Consider the following 15,512-nt stretch of genomic DNA (forward strand, 5'->3'; position numbering starts at 1 on the left):
CCTCTAAAATGTAGTCGTATAAAGTAGCGTAAACATGCAAATACGCAAGTAGAAATACTTCAAAACTGTACAGTAGTTAAGTTAATTACTATTATTATTAATTAGATAGCACCCAGCACTGTATTTGACTCTTTGGGAAGAGGAAAAAAAAACCAACATTCTGTTTTCAGTTTTTCTCTAATCTGTGATTTTTGGAGAGAATTTGGATCATGTGCAAAATCTTGAACTTAGAAGATACTGAAGTTGTGAAGTAAATATAATGGAGTAGAAAGTGCAATATTTCCCTCTAAAATGTACACAATGTATCGAGTTAATGTCTAAAATAGTATAAAACACACAAACATTGAACTGTCCCTCTCTTACAACAAAATGAATTGCCAGTAAAAGTCTCTATGTTTGTTCGTCACATACTTTGGTCCCCCAACGTCCCCATTTTCTTTTTGTTTTTCCTTCATTATATAAATTAATCTCTCCAGTAGGAGGCTCATCTGTTTCATCTAGCTTATCATGGTTCATCTGTGAATTTCATTCCACCTTTGTAGCATTTACAAAGGTGAGGTTCATCAATATTTGTTCTTTTTGGTTATAGTTGTGTTCTTTTGGATACACAATAGGTAGAAATAACTAATTTTCAAATAACCTTCTCACATGTGGCTCTGACCTCTTCACAAAATACTTTAATCTCTCTGCATAGTGTTCCTTTAACCTCATTTAGTGCATGATTCTGGTATATTTTTTGAGCCGCAGTCTTTTAACAGGTCACCTGTCGTCCTCCAGGTGCCTGCAGAATTACATCCCGGCCCACAGCCTCACCCTGTCGTGCCCCGTGTGCCGCCAGACCTCCATCCTGCCGGAGAAAGGTGTGGCGGCGTTGCAGAACAACTTCTTCATCACCAATCTGATGGACGTGCTGCAACGGGCGCCGGACAGCTGCAGCCAGGAGGCCGCCGCTCTCAACAACATCACCACGGTGGCGACGGGCCAGCTGCTCTCCTGCCCCAACCATGGAGGCAGCGTAAGAACACCGTCACCTGATTTTACATGCAAATACTAACATGTAGTAGAATAGAGTACACTACAGTACAGGTACAGCTTTGTATGCAGGAAAAGGTCTAATAAAATAATGAAAAACATAAGAGCAGCAGCAATAAATTAAAAAAAAACATTATAAAAACAGCATTTTGTATAAAAAAAGGGTTAAAAATAAACACCCTGAGAAAGTAAATTGCTCATATTTTGTGGTGTACAGAAGTTATTTTGCACTTGTTGGTTTGGAAACAGAAGTGAAATGACCATAATAATATTACACATGAATAGGGATATTATGTGTGGGAGGTGGTTAATTGTTAATTAACGCATAAATATCTACAAAGTGAGAGCTGTAAGGCAGCTTGTAGGTCAGTCATGGATTTATATGGAGTTTAAACCTCTCACATCTCTCTTACTTATACAGTTTTGGATTATAGACGTGAGTTCTTCATGCATATTTAATGATTGTTTTAAATTTTTTCGTTCACTCTAATAGTTCTTTTTAAATATATATATTTTTTTTCCCAATTTTACGTAATGACATAAATAAAAGACATATGAATACAACAATATGGAGGGCTACAGGATCATTTAAAATACCAAACAAAGCCAAAAATGTAGCTCTCTTTTACAATGTTAACACAATAGTAACATCTTGGTAGTGAAGATGAGCAACACTGACAAATGAGTCAAGCTAATTTCCATAATCATTTGCACTACAAGACAAATCTGGGTCCTTATTTATAGGCAGTGATGCAACACTGAGCGAGGAGAGGCCTCGTGTCGTCTCAGATCTGTTGTAGTTATTGGGTTTGTACAGATGCAGTTTTTCCAGACATTATCTCCATCTTTTGCACATCACATGAAACGTTACAGTCTCGAAAGATTGCACTCCAGATGTTGTACAGGGTCGGGAAACCCCAAAAAAGACGCGCTAGTATAACCACATAGTGGACCAATGAACTACATTTCTCCAAGAGCATCAACATCTAATCCAGGAGGTCACAAAAGAACCCAGATGAACAGCTAAAGATCTGCAGACCTCACTGGCCTCAGTTAAGGTTCATCTACATGATTCTACAATAAGGAAGACTCTGGGAGAAAATGGATCCATGGGAGAGTTGCAAGGATCAAACCAATACTGACCAAAAAGAACATTAATGTTTGTTTGGTATTTACAAATTTACAAAAAATATATCTGATGAGCTCCAGGACTTCTGGGATAACATCCTGTGGACTGATGAGTCTAAGGTGGAACTTTCTGGAAGACATGGTTCCGTTACATCTGGAGTAAATCTAATACTGCATTCCACAAGAAGAACATGATACCAGCAGTGAAACATGGTGGTGGTAGTGTGATGGTTGGAGGACCTGGATGACTTGTCATCACTGATGGAGCCATGAATTCTGCTCTCTATCAGAAAATCCTCCTGGAGAAAATCCACCATCAGTTCATGACCTAAAGCTCAACACTAAAATTTATGCAACAAGACAATGACCCAAAGCACACAAACAAATCCACCTCTGAGTGGCTCAAAAAGAACTAAATGAAGGTTCTGGAGTGGCCGAGTCAAAGTCTGGACTTGAATCTAAATGAGATTCTGTGACAAGACCTTAAAAGGACAGTTCAAGCTGGAAAACCATCTAATGTGACTGAATTAAAACTATTTTGGAGAGAAGAGTGGACCAGAATTCCTCCATGGTGATGTAAAAGACTGATCACAAGCTGGAACAAACATTTAACTGCAGTTGTTGCTGCCAAGGAACCAACCAGTTGTTAAGGTCAGGGGGGCAATTACTTTTTCACAGGGGTGATGCAGGTTTTCAATAAAAGATCATTTAAAAACTGCATTGTGTTTTGTGGGTTATCTCTGTCTAATATTAAATAAATATAAATATTGATGATCTGGAACATTTATGTGTGAGAAATATGTAAAAATAGAAGATTTTGGTAAAGAAAAACTTTTTCACAGCACTGTATTAGTTGAGATATTTCAGTCTGGAGTGAAGCAGTGAACAACCTGACCACAGTGCTAATGTGACTAAATAGTTTTGGTGACCCATTTTTAAGCACTAATCTTTATCTTCCTGTCTTTTAGGTCATGGAGTTTTACTGTCCTCCATGTGAGACGGCCATGTGTCAGGAGTGTACGAGTGGTGAACACGGAGAACACCCGACTGTGCCTCTCAAAGACGTAGTGGAACAACACAAGGCCTCGTTACAGGACCAGCTCGATGCTGTCAAGAAGAGGTACAACAGCAGCATTATGTAGACATCTCTGCAATTATGCTCCCAAGTAACGACCACAATGACATAAGCGAGGCGACCACAATCCTCCTTTATTTTCACACTCATATGACTCCCTTCATGCGCTTCATGGACGTTTTCTCCTCGGTTTTCCTCATTGCTTCCAGGTTGCCAGAGATTGACTCGGCCCTGCACACGCTGTCGGAGATCCTGCAGCAGCTGACCAATCAGAAGAGCTCCATCGAGGACGGCATCCACTCTACATTTGACGAGCTACAGAAGACCCTCAATGTCCGCAAGAGTGTTTTACTGATGGAGCTGGAGGTCAACTACGGCCTCAAGCAGAAGGTAAAGAGCCTAGTTTCAATGTTATGTGTTGACTGAGACTTTACCCTTATTGTTTGAGTTTTTTGAACCAGCGTTGCAGTCATTATTTGGTTCCATCCCCAAGACACTAAACCCTAAATTGCGCCTTGCATGGAAGTTCTGTCGCCATTGGTGTGTGAATGGGTGACTGACAAACACACTGTGAAGTGCTTTGAGCACCACTAAGGATGATCTGTATAAGTGCAGATCATCCAGCTCTTAGAGGAGCTACAGTGCTTAACACATTTATTAGACCACCCAGTGTAAGCTGCTTGCCACTGCTATCCTAAATTAACAGTATTGCTGATCAAAATGTGTTTCCATGTTTCTGTAATGCTTAATCTGCCAGTATGTGCAAGGTTTTTAATCCAAATGATGTCTTTAATGCTGAAATAGAAATATCTAAAATCTGTGAGTTTTCAAATTTACTGCAGAAAAAAAACAATATTATTGTTTTTTTGACTGAGCTGCCAAATTAGAGTTATTTGCTCGCATTCCTGAACAGAAAAATTAGTTTTGGTGATTGTATGTTGATTAAATTCTGACTTCTCTCACAGTTTCAATGTGTTGGCTAAAAATTGGGTTTAAAAACGTGAATTCAGTTTGAACTTCGTCACTCCTTTTCAAAATGGTGAAGCAAAGGGAACTCAGTTATTTTCCTAATAAATAACAACAAAGATTTCTAAAACATTTGTGTTTTCTCGTTTTTGTGACAGGTGGTCTAATACATTTGTTAAGTACTGTATATTACCCAGTTTTTGGAGTAAACACAGGAAAGAATTCATAGTGTAACTGTAAAATGAATGCAACACTGACCTCCTTGTAATCTATTCCTGGGAAGCCTTTAACCTCGACTCATCGGGCTTGTTTTTGCTGATGGGTCTCAGCTGGCCTGTTTGGCGATTAACCGGTAGAAAGATGGGGGTCGGTGGAACTGCTGCACCTCCCCGACCAGACAACCAATCAGTCGGATGAGTTAAGAGCCTGCTGCCATTCCCTCGGGCAGCTTCATCACATGGGTTGCTAATGATTTACCATTCAGTGGCTGGTGTGCAGTCAAAACACTGCAGCCCAGAGGGGTGGGGGAAGTCAGATATGTGACTTTTACTGCTGTAGCTAGATGGAGCCAGTGTACTGCCAGTGCGGGGCTGATTTGGGTGTGTCATGTGCAGTGAGCGAATACAGTATCATGCTGCGAACACTATATCCTGCTACTCTGGAGCTCTGTTCTTACACCGTGTACGTGTTTTTTGGTGAATCAGCTGACAGGGAGTTAACCGGTAGCTGAAGGTGTTTGGATGAAACATCTGACTCCAGGTTGAGAATAAAACGCTAAATGGCCTCTTCTTTTGGAGAAGAAGAGGATAGTGATGGCCAGATGCGGGTGAGTTTGCTGCTGTGCTTCAGTGAGTGTAGAAATTCTCTATATTATAGCCCCTGAAGTGTCCTGTAGCACACTGGGAGGTTTAATTATTTAAACACAACTTGTGTATTGTTGATTAAGATGGTGACACTTTACATTAAGGTTAGAAGACACACAATAAAGAGATGTGTCACTAATGCATGGATAATTTATATATAGCAATTAAATAACCAAGTCACATTAAGATTATATTGTATTAGTTCATACCTAATGGACACATAGGTTATTTATATTCATTTATATGTTGCCCAAATTAACTCCAGTTACGTGGAAAAAGTTATTTCAGACCGATAATACAATCACAATGCATGTCCATGATAATCATTGCTCCATGTTTATCCAGCATTTCAAACTGTATTTTCACCTAGCTTTTAAATGTAAGAATGTGCAGACGACTCTCCTCCCTTTGAGGAATCACTTTCAACCTGGAAATTAAATCAAGAATATTGTAATGTCAGTCTTTGTTAAAGCACCTCACCACTTGCTGAGAGTTTTCAATCCCTTTTTATTGAGTTGATGTGTTTAAAAAAGTAATAATAAAAATTCAAAAAGCTGGAAAGAATTCAGTATATTCAGCTATGATTCAAGATAGAAAAAATGAAACTTTCTATCAAACTGGTTCTCAGACGTGTTGCAGCACGACTCGGTGATGTTTATGTCACATCTACAAGCTAGACGATGGCACACAAGCCTTTTTAATATTGTTTCTGATTGTTGCTGAAAAAAAGTGGAATGAAAATAGAAAAAATATGTGTATAAATAAAGAAATAAATAAACTCCTTGGAGTTCAGGGGGTTAAAATAGCCATTTGATTTGAACATATATAGATGCAGGATATGAAATGGACTGTATGGCAATGGAAAACTCTACAGAAAATAAGAGAAATTAGCAGAAATAACAATGGAATACCAACAAATAACATCACTGGAATTGTAACAGTAATTTCACTTATTTGTGCTATTTCAGTGTATTAGCTTGGGTTTAAGGGTCATAATTGAATTGTGTTGGTAACTGTACAACAAAGTTGTCAAGTATGCAGAATGAGAGTCAGTCGAAGCTGACAATAAAGCTGTATTCCATTGTGAGTCAACACAGGATGAGGCAGCTACAACTAACTGACATTTATTTGTTTTTATGGTCAGTCACTGCAGTAAAGCTGCCACACTGTACGTCTGCAAGCACATTTTTGTTGGTGGACACATTTGGAATCATAACAATATCTTATGATGAGCTAAGAGTTCCTCAATACTTAGATGTCATAATCTTTATTTTTACATTGGTATTGATCTGGAAGAGGAAATCCTTCTTCACTTTTCCACTTACAGAGTTACAAGTTTTATACTTAGGTACGATCTGTGCAGTAATAATACTCCATCAGTATTTCTGTTTAGCAAAATAAAATAAATTGTGCAATACCACTGATATGTGCACTAATGTTACTTTTAGAGCTAGTACTTATGCATATTTTGGTTTATTTATGTTTTATATTACATTTCTAGAATTTTTGAGCAATATTTGCTGCTGTAATAATGCAAATTTCCACACTGGGATTCCTAAAGTGACATCTTATCTTACCTAATGAGATGTTGAAGCTGGTTGGTGCAGAAAATGCACTGGTACCTAAACTAGGCATTGGAACAGAATAAAGGAAAAAGTTTTGTAAGACACTGGGTAAGAGCTCAGCGCAGTGACTCCCTGCTGCCCCCTGGTGTTTCCCTGTGTAGGTGCTGCAGGCCCAGCTGGACACTCTGCTGCAGGGCCAGGAGGGCATCAACAGCAGCTGTAACTTCACGGAGCAGGCGCTGAGCCACGGCACCGAGGCCGAGGTGCTGTTGGTGAAGAAGCAGATGGGCGAGCGTCTCATGGAGCTGGCCAGCCAGGAGCTTCCTCTGCAGCCCGGAGAGAACGACCAGCTGGACTTCCTGGTGGAGACGGAAGGACTCAAGAAGTCCATCCACAACCTGGGTACCATCGTCACCACCAACGCCGTGGCCTCGGAGACTGTAGCTACAGGCGAAGGGTTACGACAATGCGTGGTGGGCGTCCCCACATCCATCACTATAACCACGAAGGACAAAGACGGAGAGCTGTGCAAGATGGGCAACGCCGTCATCACCGCTGAAATCTCCTCACCTGATGGCAGCAAAGGTGACGGAGAGATACTGGACAGCAAGAATGGCACATACGAGTACCTGTTCACAGCCCCTAAGGAGGGCACTTTTAATTTGTCACTGCGCTTGTACGACCAACACATCAAAGGAAGCCCCTTTAAGATAAAAGCCACCAAATCCATAGATGTGTCACCAACTTCAGATGGCGTTAAGAAGAGGCTGAAGTCTCCAGGCAGTGGACACATCAAGCAGAAGGCCATCAAGAGGCCGGCCAGCATGTACAGCACTGGGAGGAGGAAAGAGAACCCCATCGAGGACGACCTCATCTTCAGAATCGGTAAGAACGACGTTTCACCAGCAGGAGGAACATCACACCTCAGTACTTTTCCTGTAGCAGCTGAAATGCAGTTATTTTATAAGTTTTCAGTGATGTTAAATGAAAAAGAGGACTGTAGAAAGATGTGCATCTTTTTTCTTATCCTAAGCTATTGTGTAAAGTATTATGTTTGTGTCAATTTCAGATATGGCAGTTGTGCTTCTGTTCATGAATTTCAAACAATACATAGTTGAAGTCAGTAGAGCAGCACTTTTAAATCTGCCTGATGTCGAATTCACTCAAATGACCTTTTTCAAACCTAGCTTGACACTCATATTCTAATTACGTGTTTCTATATCAATTAAGGGATTTGTCAACAAAAATAATCCAAACATTTGCCATTTGTTCAGCTTCTCAAATGTAATAGTTTCTTGGCTTTCTCAGTTTTTTCATCACTGTGAATCGGATGTGGTTAAGGTTTGAATTTTTGGTCAAACAAAATAGGTATTGATGGACATTTTTTCACAAATGTGCTACTAGTCTGTAGGCTAAATATATTATAACCAAATGTTAAAAAATGAAAACAATGAATCAGTAAGACCTATAGATCTCTATATTTGCATAATATGCTGTATAAATGGTTTTAAGTACTCAAAACAAACAAAACGATTATAGTAGCACCATGAGTGCAAAAATGGAGCGTTATGTCATTTTTAAATCTTGATTTAGAAGCGTAACTTCATTACATACAGTACCACTCTGCAGATAACTCAATAAAAAGGATGTTGAAAGTGACAGCTTGACCTTTACTCCAAAACCACAAAGTCACATAATTAATTTCAGTATAAACATGACTGTATTTCATGTCCTACAGGCACAAAAGGGAGAAACAAAGGGGAGTTCACTAATCTCCAGGGAGTGGCTGCATCCTCTCTGGGAAAGGTGCTGATCGCAGACAGCAACAACCAGTGTGTCCAGGTAAAAATGACTTTGTACACTGACGATGCTGCACTTTATCAAGAGGTCACTGTTGCAGCGCTGCGATGTACACATACTCAGTCTATTTGTCATATTCTTGAAACATCTTTTTTTGTTGTTGTGTTTTGCGTTATGCAGATTTTTTCAAACGACGGCCAGTTCAAAAGTCGTTTTGGCGTCCGGGGCAGGACTCCGGGTCAGCTGCAACGGCCGACAGGCGTCGCCGTCCACCCAAATGGTGACATCATCATCGCTGACTATGATAACAAATGGGTCAGCATCTTTTCAAGTGAGGGCAAGTTTAAGGTAAGTCTGGCTTTTATCACTTCTTATCTTTATTCTATACTCAGACTGTGCAAAGTAATTTAATTGTGATTTCACTCAAAACAATAATAAAATACAATAAAATAGAATAGAATACCATTTACTACTCTGCCAGGAGTAATAAATCGACAATCGGCATACATTTGTCTGTCTGTTTGTCTGTTAGCAACATTGCTCAAAAATGGACCAACAGATTTGGATGAAATTTTCAGGGAAGCTCAGAAATGACACAATGACCACCTCATAAAATTTTGGAAGTGATGCGGCTTATAGTCTGGATCCACAGATTTGTGAAGTATTTCCGTATCATTGCGGGATTGCGGCACGGCGTCACTCTAACTATGACAATGAGTGAAGGCTATGTCAGCTGTCTGTATCAATTCCTGACGCCCGCTACATATTCGGTCACGCAAATCGGCATCTATACATTTCGTACGCATGCATAACACACGCCTGTGCTCACCACAAGGTAATTATTTATTTAGTTAGTTAGTTTGTGGGTAGATCTATATTAAATGGCCAGATTTTTTGTTGCCGTGATTTCTGAATGCCCAAATTGAGGAATGAACAGCCTTGGTAGAGGACTGTACTCTCTGAGTGCTTTTCTTGTCACTGTACACAAAAATTGTACAACGAAATTAGTGGGACCATCTCCCCATAGTGCACTTAAAAAAGACAAATATGCAATATGCATGACTTAAAAAAGTAATAAATAGAAAGAAAAACAAAATTCCACATGTAAACACGCTTATGTTGCCCTGTCCCATGTTTTAACAAAGTTGGCATTAATAGCAAGTAGATAGAAGCTATAAATACTGATATTAAATGTTTTATTGCCTCAGTATCACCACTGCACCACTTTTTTAAAAGACCCTTACAACTGTGGAAGAATTTAAGTAGATTTTTTAATGATTCAAAGAGCAAAACAGATGATCTTTAGCCTCATTTACAAATTTATGGAGATGAACTTGCGCTGATTTTGACCTCTCCTCTCAGTCTCCTTGTGCAGAATAAATAAATAAATAGCTTTACATTTTGCATAATATGTAGAGGCTGTCCTACTTCCTCAGTTAAGTTACAGCAGAGTTGCAATAGTGAAATGTAAGATATTCCCGCAGCATGTGGCTCATCACTGAATGGAATCTTCTCTTTAAGACTGTGAATGAAGCGTTTGTGTTTGTTGTCATGGGTGGTTTTATTTTGCACTATTTAACTGTAAATCACACAAAGGACAAGATATGAGCACTAGTTTGGTGTACGATCCTTTGGGGACTGTGTACCAGTCACTAATCTAATAAACAAACACTAATATTGACGTGATGTCTGTTGATTCTCTAGAATAAGATCGGCTCGGGGAAGCTGATGGGCCCCAAAGGTGTGTCTGTGGACAGAAACGGACACATCATCGTGGTGGACAACAAGGCCTGCTGCGTTTTCATCTTCCAGGTCAACGGCAAGCTGGTCACCAAGTTCGGTAACCGCGGCAACGGTGACAGGCAGTTTGCAGGTACACTCAATGGTAATACTGTGCACTGCTCCCCCTACAATCTATCTCCAACCAGCTCACACCCGCATGTGGAATGAAGACGTTTGCCAAAGCAGGAACCATAAAGACGCCATGTTGCCGTGGAGTTTTCTGACATTTACAGATAAAATAGGAGCTCCTAAATAGGTCACGAATGTAGACATAACTTGTAAAGTGTCCTTAAACCACATGTTGTTCTGTTGATTGTGCTAAGTGTATCTTAGTGCAATCTTTTTCTCAGTATATTTAAGTGCAATAAACTTAACAGGATTTTTTTTCTGTTTTACTGCATCAAACTGTTAAGCTGCATGTTTTCCATTAACATCTGCCATCCAAAAGTTTGCTGAAATCAGCCGAATTTGACAAATGACACATCTGAAACCCTTTCTCATATATTCCATTCTATCCAGGCCCTCACTTTGCTGCTGTCAACAACAACAATGAAATCATTGTGACCGACTTCCACAACCACTCAGTCAAAGTAAGTGCAATTCTGGATGGCAGTTAGTCAGCTTTTAATAACAAAAAATTGCGATATGTACAATAGTTGTCTTTCACATACACAAGCTTTAAAGGACCTCCAGTTAAATGTGTTCACTACTTGGTTGTTTGACGCTGGAAGGCTCATATTGACCTTTCAAAGGGGGAAAGTTTGTCTGAGTTCGCCTTAAATCTCAGTTTAATACCTCAATGTCCACAATTATTGTGGAAACTATCATTTTCAGTTTTTAAATTAACAGTATGAAGTCTGAAAAAAAGAGAAGATTAAGATTTCTTAAATATGTGGATAAGTGAACTTTTTAATGGAAAAAAACATCAGTGGATTCAAAATGAAGCAATCAAGGCATCATTGAACTGTATACTTTCAGCTTTAGTGAAAGGGCTAGACTAAAAAAAAATTTGCATTAACGTGTTTTGGAATACCAATCCATCCATTTTCACATTCTCAAAAGACCGATAAGCAGTTTCACTTCCAGATATGGCCTTTTTTCTCATTATTTCGAGACAATTAAGAAAATAAAAGGTCTGAAGTTGAGTACACATACTGAATTCTCATTTGGTAGTTTTTAGTAGCAGTCTAAAGAGGTGTTGGTGCAGTTTTTAGTGTATGTTATTATTTTACTAACTCTTTGCATACTAAGGGTGCAATGTTTTGTTACATTTTGATTTTCTTTCAGCAATTTTTATGTTACCTTTTATCTGTTACCGCTTTGAAAATGTAGGTGTTCAACACAGAAGGGGAATTCCTGCTCAAGTTTGGTTCTAATGGCGAAGGCAACGGCCAGTTTAATGCCCCAACTGGAGTCGCGGTGGACGTCAACGGAAACATTATAGTAGCAGACTGGGGCAACAGCAGGATACAGGTTAGTGCAAAAGAGAAAACACCTCAAATCTAAAGAGAAGACTAAAATATGTAGAGTGTACTCCCCTGCAGAATTCACTGGTGTTTGATTTATAGTATACAGTCTATATTTATGGTTAATTACTATATCTTGCAGACCTAATATCAGAGATTTAGTTTGCTTTTATATCATTTGCTTCTATTGCCATGCTTTATTTTTATTTTACGCCATAATATCCAGTGATTATGTACAGAAACAGTCAAATTTACACATTTGAGTCTAAACTTGATATGAAAATAAATACATTTTAAGATGCTACTCTTGCTTCTGCCTTAATTGTACATGCCACATTTTTTCCCTCAGATCTAAATATGCATCAGGATCATTACAGAATTGGACGACATGTAGGCGTCAAAATTTTTGCAAAATACTCTTTTACAATTTTCTGCTACATATTCATCAATAGTAGGTAATAAACTTTTTCTTGCTTTCTTTTCTTCATTTATTTCATTCATTCACCAAAAACAAATACAACACAAATACATATACAAAAAAATATTTGAGTCAAAGGGTGGCAGAAAGAAGTAAAAAACGTATAAAGTCTGCCCCCTAATAAACTATGAAAGGCTTGATTGGCTCAGCTTACACATCAGTGGTTCCATTTTTGTTCCATGTTTTATTTGTTGTTTGCTAAACCTACTCTAATCACAGTAACAGGGTTGCATGAGGTAGAGCGACACATTCAATCAAGGCTGACAATGTTATGAAAACATGAAAAATTGAAGAGAGGACATAGCTTTGCTCTACACATTCTTTTGGAAAACTGTTTGATGATGTTAATTCTAGGGTTTCATGTGATTCACTGTTTTCTTCTTCTTCTACCAGCTAAAAAGGTTATGCTAACAGGGTTGTTGTGGGACACACGCTCCATGCATAATAATTATTATTTAAAATATTATGTTGATTAAAAAAAATGTTGCCACAATTACAAGAGACACCGATGAGGAAAAAATAAAACCAAAAAAGGATATTTAAATTTCATTTTAACTATTTTATTTTAAATTCAATTTGGTCATCAGGGAGGTGGAATATTTTCAAATATTCTTTTCTCCTAGCTTTTTTTTTTTAGATTTGGTCTCAGGACAATGTACACAACAACCGCATGTTTTAGTATTTTGTACATGGATTATTTGAAATTTGATGGGTGGGATGTAAAATGTCCTCCAGTTCTGAATGACCGTTATGCATCCTTGTAATACAAATGTAAATGCAACACTGATGGTATTTCTTTCATTCAGGTGTTTGATGGCAGCGGGTCATTCCTGTCTTACATCAACACATCGGCTGACCCGCTGTATGGCCCACAGGGACTGGCGCTCACCTCTGACGGACATGTTGTTGTTGCTGATTCTGGCAACCATTGCTTCAAAGTCTATCGCTACCTGCAGTAGCCATTCTGTTCTCTACGCACAACCTGTACAGTGTATATATATATATATATATATATATATATATATATATATATATATATATATATATATATATATATATATATATACACACACACTCACACACACGCTAGGATGGATCGACTGGCAGATTTTGCACTCGTCCACTCACCCATTCATCCTCGAATCGTGCTGTCATTGTGTCATCCTGTCCTTCCACATATTCGGATGCTGAAGAGATGACGGAGAATTATTTGCGGTGAAGCGAGAGGATTTCTGGCGTTCAGACGGCTGCTGCTGCTCACTGGTGCTTTGAAGAGTCACTCAGAACCTTGTTCACATTCCATCCTAACTGTGCTCATTTCAGAAATGAAGCTTTAATATTGTACATACGGTAGACCTTTGATTTCTCATCACTTGGCAGAAAACTGGAAAATAACACTATTGCACTTGTTCCTGAAGAACACTGGCTGGACACTGTGTTATGTGAGTTTGAAATTAAAGAAAGTAGTACCTTAGTTACCTGAGAAATAATGGAAATCCATTCATAGTGACAATAACTTAAGCTTCCTTTAAAAGCCCTTAAGAGTCCTCACATTTTGCCTGTTCACTATAAGAGAAAAGTATTTCACCTGATGTAGGTAGCGGGGTATTTTCGAGCATGATTAGACAACTCTCTGCATGCTGTTTTTACTAACAAACACCTGAAGAGCTACTGTGCACAATATATAAAACACCACGTGAGACTTTAAATGGAGGCACTGGTTCAATTACAATACTTCTATCTATATGTATGTCGTCATTCTAAATTACAGAGCTGGTGACTTAATTGGTTTTACAGAGCCACATAGTGTGTGTTTGTGAGACAAGTGTGATTGTGATTAATTAAGCCATCCGATGTGCTCACTTCTGCCATGTAGGCGTGTATGCACCTGTGTGTTTGAGTGTGTATGAAACCTCTTAACATTTCAACTTGCAATCTGATGTGACTGTGTGCAAACGACTTAGAATTTCTTGCAGACTTTGAAAAATAAACTCAGTAGGTTGCATCTGAAAGGTTTAATTTAACAGCATCAGGCCTGTGATCACATTCACTCATCTCCATGTGCTCTTATGTCTTAAAAACAAAATGTAGAACTACTAACAGGTTGTATTTTAGCAAAAATCGTTTGTCTATCTTCACAAAAACAACAAGACAGATGTAGTTCAGCAGTTGAAGTGTGTGTTGTTGAGCCTTGTTCAGACATTGTCTTCAAGCACACAGTTATCATTATTTGTCATCCTTAATTTGGTCATCCATTTTCTACACAATCCTGTAAAAAAATACTTGTTTTCCATTGTCTTGTTTATATTTGTAATGCCAAATGGAATTAAAGTGCCCATAGGAAAGAATATTGTGTTGGGCTTTTTGTTGTGCATGTGCTGCAATAAACTGAAAATAAACCACAAAATATCACAATGTTAATTTAGATTTTACATTAGTAGCATCACTCTCACTGATCATGTCAGAAAAGTTTTTGAAACCTGTTTATGAGCACAGGAACACTGTTTTACCCTTATTAGTAAACACTGCAGATAAAAAAAACTACATGCATACACTGCAAAATATTAACTGATAACTTCTTCACATTACAGTTTAAGACTTGAAGAAATCAAATACGTTTTCTTGCCTATAGAAGCTTCTCTTGCTCAGTTTCTGCAGCTCCCATACGTGAGCAGTGTGTTTTATTAGACAGCAGAGGGCGTCACATGATCAGGAAGCGAAGTCAGATAACTTAACTCCTCCCATCAGAAGTAATGTTTCCTTCAGGAACAGTCAGAAATAATCCATAAAAATGAAAAGAGATGAGATAGTCCTTTATTTCTCCCCACGCCAGGGGGAATTCGCGTTGTTAGAGCAGCTTATGTAGCAATAGACATAGTAATAGTAATAAAATAATAATAAAATAGCAGTAATAATAGTAATAAAATTTACAATATGAATACAATATGAAAAACTCCTAAAAGTGAAAAACATATTGTTTTTACATGCCATATCTTTCAGTATTGAGATATGTGATATTCAGGAGTGTTTACAATCAACACAAAGACAAACACAGACAGGAAGGCGTGCTTAACTGATACGGAGTGTTTAATATTGGTGTGGCACTATTCTTAATTTCGAATACACCATAGCGCAAATTATGTATGTGTTCAGTAGCTTCTAAATTAAACAAATGTCACCACAATTATTGGAAAAAGTTCTTTCATTTGTCAAAAACCATGTGAAGTGGTGCACTGAGTCAAGAATAAGAACATTGGTAATTTAAAAGTGAATAACATAAATGCACTACCATATATTATTTAGAGACTTTATATTTAAAATGCCTCAGATTACCCCAACCAGTACTATAGACTTCAA

The 15,512-nt window shown here is 38.3% G+C and overlaps 1 protein-coding gene across 6 annotated transcripts in view; it reads left to right on the top strand.

Moving 5' to 3' along the window:
* Positions 1-14,503, top strand: part of trim2a (tripartite motif containing 2a) — a 40,914-nt gene extending 26,411 nt beyond the window's left edge. For 5 of the 6 annotated variants that reach the window (XM_023293535.3, XM_023293534.3, XM_023293536.3 and 2 more), the window contains exons 3-12: positions 778-1,015; positions 3,129-3,280; positions 3,445-3,625; positions 6,791-7,514; positions 8,368-8,471; positions 8,610-8,777; positions 10,134-10,314; positions 10,731-10,801; positions 11,544-11,684; positions 12,962-14,503. In XM_023293535.3, the coding sequence (XP_023149303.1) occupies positions 778-1,015; positions 3,129-3,280; positions 3,445-3,625; positions 6,791-7,514; positions 8,368-8,471; positions 8,610-8,777; positions 10,134-10,314; positions 10,731-10,801; positions 11,544-11,684; positions 12,962-13,114 (2,113 nt within the window). In that variant the 3' untranslated portion in view covers positions 13,115-14,503. The remainder of the gene's footprint in view (positions 1-777; positions 1,016-3,128; positions 3,281-3,444; positions 3,626-6,790; positions 7,515-8,367; positions 8,472-8,609; positions 8,778-10,133; positions 10,315-10,730; positions 10,802-11,543; positions 11,685-12,961) is intronic. The other variant, XM_055010198.1, reaches the window with a different exon arrangement.
* The last annotated feature ends 1,009 nt before the right edge of the window (positions 14,504-15,512 follow it).

The sequence above is a fragment of the Amphiprion ocellaris genome, chromosome 4, assembly GCF_022539595.1.
Source record: "Amphiprion ocellaris isolate individual 3 ecotype Okinawa chromosome 4, ASM2253959v1, whole genome shotgun sequence".
Lineage (NCBI taxonomy): Eukaryota > Metazoa > Chordata > Actinopteri > Pomacentridae > Amphiprion > Amphiprion ocellaris.